This window comes from Gymnoscopelus braueri (assembly GCF_963280865.1).
Source record: "Gymnoscopelus braueri genome assembly, chromosome: 16".
Lineage (NCBI taxonomy): Eukaryota > Metazoa > Chordata > Actinopteri > Myctophiformes > Myctophidae > Gymnoscopelus > Gymnoscopelus braueri.
This window is the reverse complement of record NC_137616.1, coordinates 20458520-20471429: the sequence shown is the minus strand read 5'-3', so window position 1 is coordinate 20471429 and position 12910 is coordinate 20458520. Positions and strand designations below refer to the sequence as shown.

At 40.9% G+C, this 12910-nt stretch overlaps 1 protein-coding gene across 9 annotated transcripts in view; it reads left to right on the top strand.

Annotated features, from left to right (window-relative positions):
* LOC308103492 (nesprin-2-like) overlaps nt 1-12910 on the top strand; it is a 111375-nt gene that overhangs the window by 23428 nt on the left and 75037 nt on the right. For 8 of the 9 annotated variants that reach the window (XM_080453479.1, XM_080453475.1, XM_080453481.1 and 5 more), the window contains 16 exons: nt 558-719; nt 1042-1192; nt 1465-1623; nt 1720-1887; nt 2377-2484; nt 3080-3283; nt 3573-3778; nt 4112-4427; nt 5214-5378; nt 5893-6231; nt 6400-6536; nt 6767-6896; nt 7894-9057; nt 10351-10518; nt 11343-11498; nt 12290-12528. In XM_080453479.1, coding sequence (XP_080309605.1) covers nt 558-719; nt 1042-1192; nt 1465-1623; nt 1720-1887; nt 2377-2484; nt 3080-3283; nt 3573-3778; nt 4112-4427; nt 5214-5378; nt 5893-6231; nt 6400-6536; nt 6767-6896; nt 7894-9057; nt 10351-10518; nt 11343-11498; nt 12290-12528 — 3972 coding nt within the window. The remainder of the gene's footprint in view (nt 1-557; nt 720-1041; nt 1193-1464; nt 1624-1719; nt 1888-2376; nt 2485-3079; nt 3284-3572; nt 3779-4111; nt 4428-5213; nt 5379-5892; nt 6232-6399; nt 6537-6766; nt 6897-7893; nt 9058-10350; nt 10519-11342; nt 11499-12289; nt 12529-12910) is intronic. The other variant, XM_080453476.1, reaches the window with a different exon arrangement.

Here is a 12910-nt window from a genome sequence, read left to right as displayed (position 1 = left end):
AGATACATAATAGATAACCATACATAATACTAGATATAATAGATAAATAATACTGCATGTATACTGTAATAGTTAAATAATATAGTAGATAGTATATAGTAGTTAAATAAGTTATAATAGTTTTATTTTCATTTGAGTGATTTTTTTACCTTCTTAAAAATAGAAACTAAACATACTAGTGACATTGGGAGTTGAATATACTAAGTAGTTTATAACAAAAGTTAATATGTAGCCTACTGTACTGTTCATCTGAGCACTCTGAAATAGCATCTCAGATATATTTTAAAGCTTTTTAAAGCGTTTTAAAGCTGCAATGATGCCTGCGCAAGGCGAGAAGGGCAGAAGAGCAATTCACATTGTATCCGTACACTAACTCAAAAAAGCAATCACGTTCTCACATGCAAACTCATGCCTGATTTATACTTTGTCACACACCAATAGCTGATCTACAAGCTCACAATGCATGCATTGCATGCGACACTAGCATGCAATTAAGTATAAATCTCCCTTCAGCTTTGCACGGTCACCGGGAGACAAACACTGTCCTTATTTTGCAGGATGCGTGCCTTGACAGAGCTGGAGAGCCGTCTGGCCGGCCAGCGTTCTGAACTGCTGTACCTGCTTGACGCATCTTCCCAATCAGCTGCCACTGCTGATGTCACACACATGAATGAGATGGAGGCTCTCTTTGAAGAAACTGAGACAGGAGTAATAGAAAGGTAATTGACACATAGCCATAACTTAAGAGAATGTGTGTGTGTGTGTGTGTGTGTGTGTGTGTGTGTGTGTGTGTGTGTGTGTGTGTGTGTGTGTGTGTGTGTGTGTGTGTGTGTGTGTGTGTGTGTGTGTGTGTGTGTGTGCGTATATATATATATACTGTGTATATATATATATATAGCATGGATAATAAAGTCAACAGCATTATAATTACTTTTTAAATCTGAAGTTTCATTACCATATCATGCATGTCTGTTGTTTTATCACATTGTGATGCATATTTTGTGCGTTTATGTGTGTACGTACGTGTGTGTATACACACAGGTTGAATCAGTGTCGTGTCCTAGCGGAGTTGCTGAAGAGATTTCAGGTGGTTGGGAGTGAGCTGAGCTCCACATTGCAGAGAGCAGAGAAAACCATCAGTGAACAGGCCTCCTACCTGGGCAAAGACAACCTGCAGAGACTCCATGACAAGGCAGCTATTCTCATTTAACTACTTAAACCCTCTATACTTAGTTGACTGGGGTCGGCTCTGTACTTGGTCCACACTTTTTCCCTCTACACCAAAACTCTGTGCCAAAAAATAGAGCTCACAACATGAGCTTGTGGATCTGCTATTTTTGCTATTTTTGACAAATCAATAATCTTTTTTATAATTGATGAGATTGGCTAGATCAACTGTTGCACCCGTAGTTAGTAATTTATATTCACACATGTACTCTCCTCCTTGTTTGTGTGATTTATCAGGTCCAGGACACCAAGGCAGAGCTAAACGTTCTCGGGGGCAGAATAGAAGATGTCCGTAACATCTGCAGACAGCTGCAGTTTAATCTAAAACAGATTCCAGAATGCACCATCGTCACATTTGAGGGGGAAGCTGATACATTCATGGATCGCTGGCTGGATGTAATTATGCTCTTACATTACCCTTAACTACTGTTTTCCCCACATTGACCTGCCTGTGTGTGTCTATGACTTCAGATGTAACTTCTGTCATCGCAGGTCACAGAGAGAACAGACTCCCATCTGGATAATCTCCACAGAGGCCTGGCTCTGTGGGAGGGGCTACTCCAACTGGGGAGGGATGTGGAGAGCTGGGCAGCCAATAAGATGGAAGTATTTGCTCAGACTCCTCCCTTTCAGACTGATGAGGAAGTCGTAACCTTCCAGGTAAACAAATAAGAGTGTGTGTGTGCAGGCCATCTGAACAATAATTGTGTTTCTCTGATTGTTAAGGGCCATTTCCATTGGACTTTCCCAATGTCATACATCATAATTTTCATATAATACATGGATTCCTCTAACTCAGAGGTTCCCAACCTTTTGTGGATCAGGTCCCACTTTAAAGTCTCAAAAGTGTCCTCGGTCCAGCCATCTGACCACTTGGGTTGCGTGCATTTTCAATCGATTGATTGATCCTTTTTTTTAATGATCAAACAATCGATTGTGTTCCGGCTTGAATACATTTCAAGCCTGCAGAGTTGGGTTAGGTACCCTACCTAACGTAGGAATTGTTTAATATTGTTATTTTATCATTAAATAATTTTTTTTTGTCAATTATTTGGGGGCCCACTTGCAATATCCTCACGGTCCACCAGTGGGCCCCCCTGGCCCACAGGTTGGAAATGGCTGCTCTAACTACATGTATTCTGTTGTCAGAATGAGATCCTGGCCCAAGAGGAGAGTGTAGAGAGATTCCACCGCAGAGCTGCTGAGATCCAATCGCTGCTTCTAAGCACAGAGCCCCCCCTCGAACTACAGGTAAATGTGAGGCTTATATTGCAGCATTTTCCCTGAATATTGTAATTATGATATACATTTTTGCTCTCAAACGTTTTGACATTTCTTTGGTGGCAAAACATTTGGAGTAGTTTTTACCTGATAATATGAATAAATAATATTAAGATTTTTCAAAACATATTTGTATATACTATTTCCAAATTCAATCATTTATTGGGGAAATATCCATATACTATATATGATAATACAAAATATATTATGCAGCCCTAAAGGTTGTTTTATACTTTAGACAAGTGTGTCGACAGTGCCGATCAACAGAAATGACGTGAAAAAGAAAACAATGTCTTGCTCAAAAAAGTTTTTCTGTGACGCCTGTGACACATTGCAAGACACTTTGGCACCAAAGCGCAAATTAGGCTTTTTCATGTTGGTGGCTACAGGGAAAAACAGAATGAGAAAAATATGTAATTTATCGATGATTAGACAGATTGGTGGACGATTCTTTTATTTTAGTTTTAATACAAAGTGGATTTCCACAAAAAGCTTCTACAATGAAAGTAGAGCTACTTTTGTACTCTGCTATGATAGATACAGATTGCTCATGTGTCGTTTTGATCTGTAGGTGGTGGCGACCCAGATGAAAAGGTGGATGGAGGAGGTGAAGGAGCTCTTCTCTGAAGCAGAGGATGTTTACAGGCAATTGGCGGCAGCTAAGGGTCAGGTCCTGACCAGGATGGCTGAGTGCCTCCTCACCCTGCAGCAGATGCAGGACTCACTGGCTAACCTAAGTGCCTCAGACGTCCGGACCGTTCGTTCAGAAATTCAAGTAAGGAGTGTAAGGGACTAACAGTTAATCAAACAGATTGATTTAATTGATTATCAAAACGAATCGATTTAGCTGATTATAAAAAATCAATTTTTTTCACACAAAAATATAAATGAAACAAATGATAAAAAAAAGTGCTTCTCGACTAATCGATTTATCAACAAAAGTCATCAATAGAATAATCGAAGGAGTGTACAAAGTGTCATACCTTTATGTGCTTTGTATATTGATTGATTGGCTGAATGTGTGACAAATTACTGTACATTACATACATTCTCTCCCAATACAGGATCTCTGTACCCAGATGGAGAGACAGGAAGTGGAGGCTCAAGGCCTCCTGGAGGACCTGAGTCTCATGGCTCGCTTAGCCGGCCCAGAAAGCCTCCAGCATCTGGCCGAGGAAGGCATCCGGCTGCAAGAGAGAGTCAGCGTCACCCGTCAGCTACTGTCTCAGACAGAGAAACAAATAGACCGGGATATGGAGGCCCTCAACAGGTAATATTAAAGTTTATGTCAGGTGATGGTTAAGTTGTTGAAGTGTCTGCCTTCAAAACAATCGTGTTATGTAAAAAACATGTGTTCATAAATACATAACCTACCTATACTAATTTATCAATCATTTATCAATGCATTGTTGTTGAAATATAATATGCAAAATGAAACTACGATAAGAGAATAACTGAAGTATGTTAACTTAACAGGATGACCGGATATGAATCCCCCGACAACCATGACAATATCAGCATGTATTATGTTTATAGTAGCAGTGGTTACATCCTTTTGAACAATCCTGTTAAAGGTTAAAAACCTGTATGTCGTTTGGTTCAGTGCACTTCAAGCTGAGCCGGAGCTGGCATCCTCTTACCTGTCTCAAAGACGAGAGGCCCACAATAAGATGGAAACTCTACAGCAGCAAACAGCCCAGCTGCCCACCCAGTTCCCCTGGCCTGGGGATGGTGAGCGCAGACAGGCCAGCTGCCAGGCCCAGGACCTGCTGGAAGTGGCTAAATCCCTTGGATTGGCTCTTACTACTCTGGATGAACAGGGGAAGGAACTCGCACAGCGAACCAATGACCCAATATGGGAGGATTCCTCCTGGGCTGCACTGAAGACTTGTCAGTCTACGTTGGAGACACAACTCAATGTAAGTCATTTCATGTGATTGGATTAATGTTAATGTGATAATTGGAGGTTGCTGAGTTTAAGTAACAACATGCATTGTACCCTACACCTTATGTTACATAGACACCAATGATTATAAAAAACAAAAACAAAAAAAAGGTTTTAGTCTCCGATGCTTATATTTCTTGCAGTGGAGTTATGTCAAGCTGCCCTGCTTAATATGGCGGCAGCCTTGACATACGGCCCCATTGGCCAATGCTGCATCTACTCAATTATGTCTATGGTGTACATCTGCTAAACTATGCATAACTCCAGGTTGCCCTTGTTTGTATGTTTACTTTTCTCTTCTGTTCTTTTATCTTGATTTGATCTGACCTAATAATTTTTTACTGGTTTACCTATTATTACCTATTATTTATTTGTGCTTACTGGTTAGTTCTCTAAAGTATGAAACAACAATAAAATCTGCACAACAGAATACTGCTCCCCTTGTGGGTATTTTTTATTGGTTTGGTGACGTTTCGAGCTGGGAGGCTCTTCCTCAGACCTTATTATCAGTAACATCACCAAACCAATAAAAATACCCACGAGGGAAGCAGTATTCTGGGGTGTGGATTTTATTGTTGTTTTGTTTTATTATAGTTTTGATCCAGCACCCAGCCTAACAGGACAGGATGAGTGTGCCCTTTGTCACTTTGTGACACCTTTTTCATAGTTCTCTAATCTAAAGTAACCTTTAGCTCTGGAAAGTGCCATATATTGTTGTCACCCTGGCCAATGGCCTACTAATTGGTTTGCTGTCCAACAGGGCGTGTGTTTGAGACTTGAGCAAGGCATGTATGAAGAAGAACGCTGTGGCCGGTTGTTACAGGACTGCTACAGTGTTGTAACATCTCTGCAGGAAAGGATGTCCACATTGGACACACAGCAACAAGGCTCATCTGGAGATGACTTCATTTTAGAGCCTTTGGAGGTGAGGTGTACGTCCTAGAAAGTTGATACAGTGGGGGCACATTAATTATGTTTTTTTTAAAACCTTGAGACGATTTAGGTCAGATTTTTGCACACAGCAAGTCCGTTTTACGTCAATGTTAATATTTTGCATGCACCATGAATCTTTCTTTCAGTTAGTATGTCTGCTGTCTATTAATTTCCAAATAATGACATTCCCTAACTCCCAAAAGACAATGTACAAGCTCACAACTTGTTGCATCGCATCGCGCTGAGCTTGTAGATCTACTATTTGTAAAGGTTTTAGAAAATGTTGACAATAATGACATGCCTTACATAGGCATAAGACGTCCTTTATTTATATGTATTTATCTTATGAATTGAATTTGAAATGAAATTCAATTCAAATTCACTTTTCTCTCCATTCCAAAATGAAAATCTCTGCTCCATATCGCTCTTTCCCTATCTCTGTGTGTCTTACTTAATCCCATCTAATAGAAGACATTAGAACTACAGTTTTACATCTCTCTTTGCAGGCTTTGCTCCAAGAAATGGGAAACACAGAGAAGGACTTTCTCCATCTTGTTTCTCTGAAGGACTCTCTCTTGGCAAGTTCGACAGCTGAAACCCAAGCTGCCATCTCCAAGCAAGTTAGTACCCTTCAGACCCAGAAGGGGGTGGTAGAGAGCAGCATTAAAGAAAAGTTGGCATGGGTTAAAGAGAACATGGCCCCAGAAGACAAGGGATTTAGAGATAACACATCCTGCTTACAAGAGGAGCTAAAAGACCTGGCTGACAGTTTAGCAAAACTGTCCGAAAATGATGACATGAATGGTGACATCAACAGACTGAAACAGCAGTGGGATATGATGAAGGTAAACTTGTTTCTATAATTACAGTACCACCGCGCTATGACCACTCTGGTCACACACATATATACACACACACATACACACACACACACACACACACACACACACACACACACACAGAAGAGTGTATATAAAATCTCAGTACCATGCGGAAAATCATTTATTTCCCAGGACTATGACAGCAACTTGAAGGAGCTTGCAGCGAAGCTCTCTCACCTGCAAAACCCAGGAGGGTCGAAGGTCTCAGAAGAAATGCTTCCTGCAGATGTGACTTTGACTGCTGATGCACTTGCCAAAGAACGTGACCGGTACAGTGAAATAATACTCTTTCATACTTCATCTTCCACCTCACTTCATAGCATATTTTATGCATGCAACATCATCCCCATAGAATGTGTCGTCATCCCCATAGCAATAGTTGCAGAGGGCTTTGTTGTTTGTTGGATGCAAATGTTTTCACATACGGTGAACCCTGATCTTTCCCCACTATACCACTGTTCCATCCTGTTGTTCTGTCTCACCTGGTGTCCATGCCCAGTATCCTGTCCTGCATTCTTCAGAAGAAGCAAGAGACTGGCGAGCACATAGGCAACGGAGTTAGAGAAGCTATCAGCCAGCTAGAACAATGGAACCAAATGGTGAAATCCAGCACATCAAAGCCCACACAGGTAAGACTCACCCATACATCCATGTGTTCATCCATCCATTTTAAGGACTTCAGCCTTTATGCACATCGTACAGGTACTGTATACCCACCCCCTGATGCAATAGGCTACAACTAATCTCAGATTTAGGGTTAGGGTTAGCTTGTAGATCTGCTATTTTTGCTGAATGTTTGCCCCAGTATAAGGATACTAGGGTTGATGTTGTTAATGATTTAACATGATCTATGAATGTTATTAGATTGCTCCTCAACAATGAATTTCTTAGGTCATTGCACATAAATGACCACTGTACAAATTGTACTTACTGTAGCCCCAAATTAAATAAAATATAAATGTAAACAATTCACACTTTTGCTTTGTGTTGTCTTAACTGAACAACGTCTCTGTTTTCTACATAGTAAAATCCTCAGTGTTTATTAATGTATCCATTTGTAACTCTGAGAGTGCACAAATGTAACCAAAATGTAATATACCCTTACAGATCCATTTGTTTACATTGTACAGTAATTACAGAGTTAAATTAACACTAAGGATCTTACTGTATAATAGCATGGGATTGCTTTGTTGCCATCAAGTTACAGTAGCGTAGCTCAGTTTAAGCTCTGTATAATGCTGCTCACACTATAATTTTTCAGACTTGGTTTTAATACCAAGACTATTATATTTTAAAAGTCCATTACAAGTCCACTCATCTCATTCATCCAAAGATTGCGTAAGCGTAATATATTAAACTATTCAGTTCAAGGTAAAAGTGTAATGCTTCACCATACAGTACAGGTAAATTCAGCACATACTGTACCGTAAGACAATACAATTTGGTGTTGAATGTCACCGAGACGAGTACATGTTCTAAGACACATTATTAGTGGGCCATATTATAATGTTGTCTGGCTACGACTTTACCAGATTTATTTTTGTAACCATCAACTTTCTTTTTTAATTGTGAACTTTCAGTTTTTGCATTTTCTACGAATCACCCTGCATGTGTTCTCCATCACAGGCAGATCTTGACAAGGGACTGCAGCTTCAACAAGCCGTGCAATGGGTGATCTCACAACGAGAGTTCCTCGTCAACTGTCTGGGGAAGAAACGCACAAAGAAAATGCAGAAAAGCGCCTCTGACGCTCTTTGTAAAAGTGCTGATGTCACATCCCGTGTGGTGAACCAAGAGGCTGACAGTGGCGTGGAGCCGGTGCTGAAAGCGCAGCCTGTCTGTGTACCTATCTCTGCAGATGTGGATGCAGATGTTGAGCTTACAGACATATCGGAGTTTGAGTCAAACACACAAGAACCAGAGACCAGAACAAAGTTATCTGCCCGTTCCTATGAGGGAGACAAATGCAGCGATGACTCCAAAGCATCCTCAAAAAAAGTGTTTACAATAGTGTTGGACGTGCCTCAGTGTCAGCCACAAAATGTTAAGCACGGTGAGAGCTGTGGAGAACGCTTTGAGAAGGAATCCACGCATAGTTTGTCAAAGAAAAGTAGGGGCAGAACCCTCACTACAACAACGGATGGTGAATCGAACAAAGCGGTGCAGAAAAATCTTGAGTCAAATATTCCAGAGTCAAAAGAGCCTCGATTAATGGAAATAAAGTTTACAGGGCCCCAAATACACAAAAGCACAGAAGTGAAAAGCCATTTCTGCAAAAGCCCTGAGTCTGCAGGCAGTGATGAATTGATGATTCACAAATCAGATGGCCGTGTCACTGCATCTGAGCTCACTGACACTGATCCCTCTGGATCAGTACATGCAGTAACCTGTCCAGGTATCACAAGTGAAGCAATGACTGACTTCTGTCACATAAAAGACAAGCAGGCAGAGAGCTCAGTCATGTGTACTGTGGATGGCCCAGGGCAAACAATGCTCAGGGGAGATGCCTTAATGCAAACACAGCTCCCAAGCACTCACAGTACAAGTGTAGCTGCCGCGCAACAGGACATGGCTACTGACGCCTTACAAACAGAGAGCATGCATATAGTAGATACAGGAATGGAAGACAAGGCGTATGCAGACAATAACGCTGACACTGAATGCATAGACACTGCAAACAACCACACACCAGGAGAAATTCAGGATAACCTCAAGTTTCAAGAAGCTGGAGAGGAATCGAAATTGCATGCAGCGCTGGAGGTAGCATCCACTGAGGGAACACAGGGAGAGGTAAAATATTCTGTTTTGTTCTATGGATATCTTTTACTTGCTCTTCTTTACTCTTTGAAGGTCCACTCCGTACTCAGCCTATTCTCTTCTACATAAATGCACAAAACCACATACAAACCTTTGTTTGAGTGAAAACACATCTGTGATATTACAGGTTTAGAGGGGCGTTACTGAAAAGTGCGTTTGACTAATGCTGGAAGACAGGCGAGTAGAGACAACCTAGTGTCCTTGCTAGCATGAATCACACCCGTACACCTGGTCTTCCCTTTACATTTAGGCATTTACCTTTCAACCTTCTGCTTAAGGCCAAAGTGAGTTTGTGTAGAGTGAAACATTTGTAGGTGGTTCCTACTGCCTGCTGTAAAGATTTCCGAACTTGAGCTGCTTATTTATATTTTTTTATTTCACATTCATGCCATCATTAAATCTGCAAAGTTCTGAATTAGACTGAGCTACAATAATATAAGTTATCGGTACACAATGGAACCTCTATTAACTTAAGTATTTACACCAAAACTGTACACACACTAGATAAAACGGGTTCTGTTCTTTAAAATCTAAATGTCTTTCATTAACTTGCTTTTGCCATGGCATTACATGGGCTCTGAATGTGTTCTCCTGTGATACCTCTGGATTGAACAAACATCTATATACAAACATGATCTATTTAGAAACTGAGGTACACCAACACTAGTGAATGCTTTGAACTGCAGCGACATTGACTTCTGTTAAACATTTGCCACAGGAATTTCCAATGACAAGCTCGTATACGAGAATGTAAATGTTTGTTTTTACAGATAGTTTCTCATGACGTCGCAACACATCAGTCACCTGCCAGTGCAGAATCCACCTCCCACAATACGTTCCCTGTCTACCTCCGCCCAGCTCTAAGGCACGCCTTGGGCGCTGCTCGCAAAGTTTTTACAAGGCACATCCCCAATTCCTATCTATTGATGTGATGGTTGACCTGATATTTCAGGTGTTTGCACCCACATAACCTAAACAAATACTAATAAATCAGTCATATCCTGAAGAAATGGCAGAGTAGGGTTTTTTTTTTTCAAAGTCAGCTGTCTGCCCTCAGGGCAGACAGCACCCTCCCTACTCAGGCACATTCCTGTGTTAATAGCTACACTGACTCACAGGGCTGCAGTCTGCTCACTAGTGTTCACTGAGACCAAGGAGAGGACAGGAAGCCTTGTTATTATCTTGTGCCAAACATGGGAAAGAAACGAGGCAAAAAAAATTGACACCACCCTTTCTTTTTTGGCGCGTCTTTCTGCGTTCCTGCAGAACCGAGAAGGAATGGAAGCCGAGGGCAGGACGGCCGGGTCGATGTCTGATTTGGGGACTGGAGCGAGAGCAGGTGGATCAACGGGGTCCTCCAAACAGCAGTCCTCCATCATGCTGGGCATCCTGTCTGAAATCCAGGGGTTGGTGGAAAAGAGCGACATCACAAATGTGAGTATTGCATCAGGTGGCTTTTAGAGAAAGGCAGGTTAGGTTTCTTACTTGGTTAGAATATTCAATAGACATTTGTTCCCGGGGCGCTGACTCAACGGACTGTGTCGGAGCATGTTAACATGTTGTCTTTGCACCTTTTCACAAAGTTTGAATTATTTGCATCAGCAGTTTATATAGAGGACCTCCGGAGAGAGACGTAGAGGCTTGAATTTCAAGTATTTCAGTCACTATGTTGACCCGCTGCACTCGGTTCAAGAAATAGTTCTTCAGAGTTCCTCTTGCTAAAACACGCATGACAATGTTTTACTCTGAAATATAAACTCACAGTTCCTGAGTTTGTATTCGTTTCCATAAATGGATTGAAAACCCCATTATAACTGCATGGATTAGTGAATAGATAAGAGTTGGGTAATTAAATGTACTGTTGCCCTGGTGATACTGTGTTCCCAAGATGCCACTGACAGGCAGAGGAAGGAGCACTAAGCTACAGGCACTTCCTGTTGGGGTAGGGTCATTACCAGACCCTGTATAATATACTCTGTGTGTGTGTGTGTGTGTGTGTGTGTGTGTGTGTGTGTGTGTGTGTGTGTGTGTGTGTGTGTGTGTGTGTGTGTGTGTGTGTGTGTGTGTGTGTGTGTGTGTGTGTGTGTGTGTGTGTGTGTGTGTGTGTGTGTGTGTGTGTGTGTGTGTGCGTGCGTGCGTGCGTGCGTGTGTGTGTGTGTTGTAACAGTGTTGTTGATGATGATAAGAGATGCTGCTTTTTTTTTGGTTTTCTTTTCCTTTATTGTGCTATTTTATGTCATTATTGTTGTGTATTACAGAGGGCAGAGCACATGGATGTATCTTGGTTCCTGGAGTGCTCGCCTAGAGAAGCAGAGATTCAGCTGGAGAGAGCTGTGATGAGGGTGATGAGATGTCGCTATCAGCCAGCCCAGCTCAGTGTTGCTGCAATGACCACACAAGTGGAGGAGGCAGAGGTGAGCATTAACCACTTAAACCCTCTATTCTTAGTCAAAACTGACCTATACCTGAGTTGCAACTGTAGTGTACTTGGACCAAAAAAGAGCAGGAAAGTAGCAGATCTACTGATATTTTTTATGGCGAATGTTCTCCCCAGAATAGGGATGCTGGGGTTCAAGTCGTTAATACTTTACTGTGGTTATATGTTTATAAAACCCACAGACAGACTACTACTACTTTCGACATTCTTCTTTCGTGTATCGTTGTCAAATGTCCAACTCAGTGTTGTGTAGCCAACTTTCAACCTGGTGTCTCTATTTTGGGCATGTTATTATAGGTGAAGATTTTCAAAAAATTTAAAAATTTAGAGCTTGCAGATTGGCTATTTTCGCTACATTTGCGTATAATAGAGCATACATTTATAGAGAAGAAACAAACATAAAAGCTAAAATCTTGTAGATACAAGATTTCTGCCCGACAGCGGCAATATGTATAGTCCTTATATAAACTCCCTGGTTTCTGTGTCATATTTCTTTTGAGAAATATTTTAAGAATTCACACTCTATTAATATAAAATTCTTCTTGTACATTTTCTGCATTGCTATCCTACCGCTTTGTGCTATTTGTCCTATACATTATTTTGTTTGTTTGTTTGTTTGTTTGTTTGTTTGCTTGTTTATCAGTTATTGGGATAAAATGAGATAAACTAAATATCTGCACTGTTGAAGAGTTACGTACATTATGTTCATTACAACAGACAGTACTGCAGAATAATCCTAATTTTACGTTGTCTGATCTTTGCTTTAAGGAGCACAAACGCTGTGTGCTGGACCAATTAGCTGCAATGAAGCTCATGAGCACCAGGGTTCATGACCCTGTGGTGCTTAGAAACATGGAGGGACAGTGGAGCGCCGCCCTGCTGGACGCCTCTGCCACGGTGCAGGTCAAAGCAGCTCAGCAGGACCAGGTCACACACTATCACAAGCAGATGAAAGCTATAAGAGTCCTATTGGAGGTCCTGGCTAGTGAGATTGAGAAGCTAAACTTGTGAGTAACCTGTTGATTTTAAAAGTATATTGCTACTACAGTTACTCATTGGTTTGTTTACAATGGTTTGAGTGTTTACAATAGGGCTGCAACCAAAGATTATTTTCCTACCGGTAATCGATTAATATGATTATTCAGTTATTCTGAGAGATACATTTATTTAATCCATAAAGTGATGGTAAAATAATCTATTTCAGAACAAAATTATGGTAAATGTTATTGAAATCCATATTAGACAAACATTGCTTAAAAGTTGTCATAATTTTTCAATGATAATGATGAAAAGACAAACTTTCTAAATTTTGTGAAGCTGAAAATAGCATATTGAAATATTGAAAACAAAGACTAACAAATTGATTATTTGATTAATCATATTCATTTC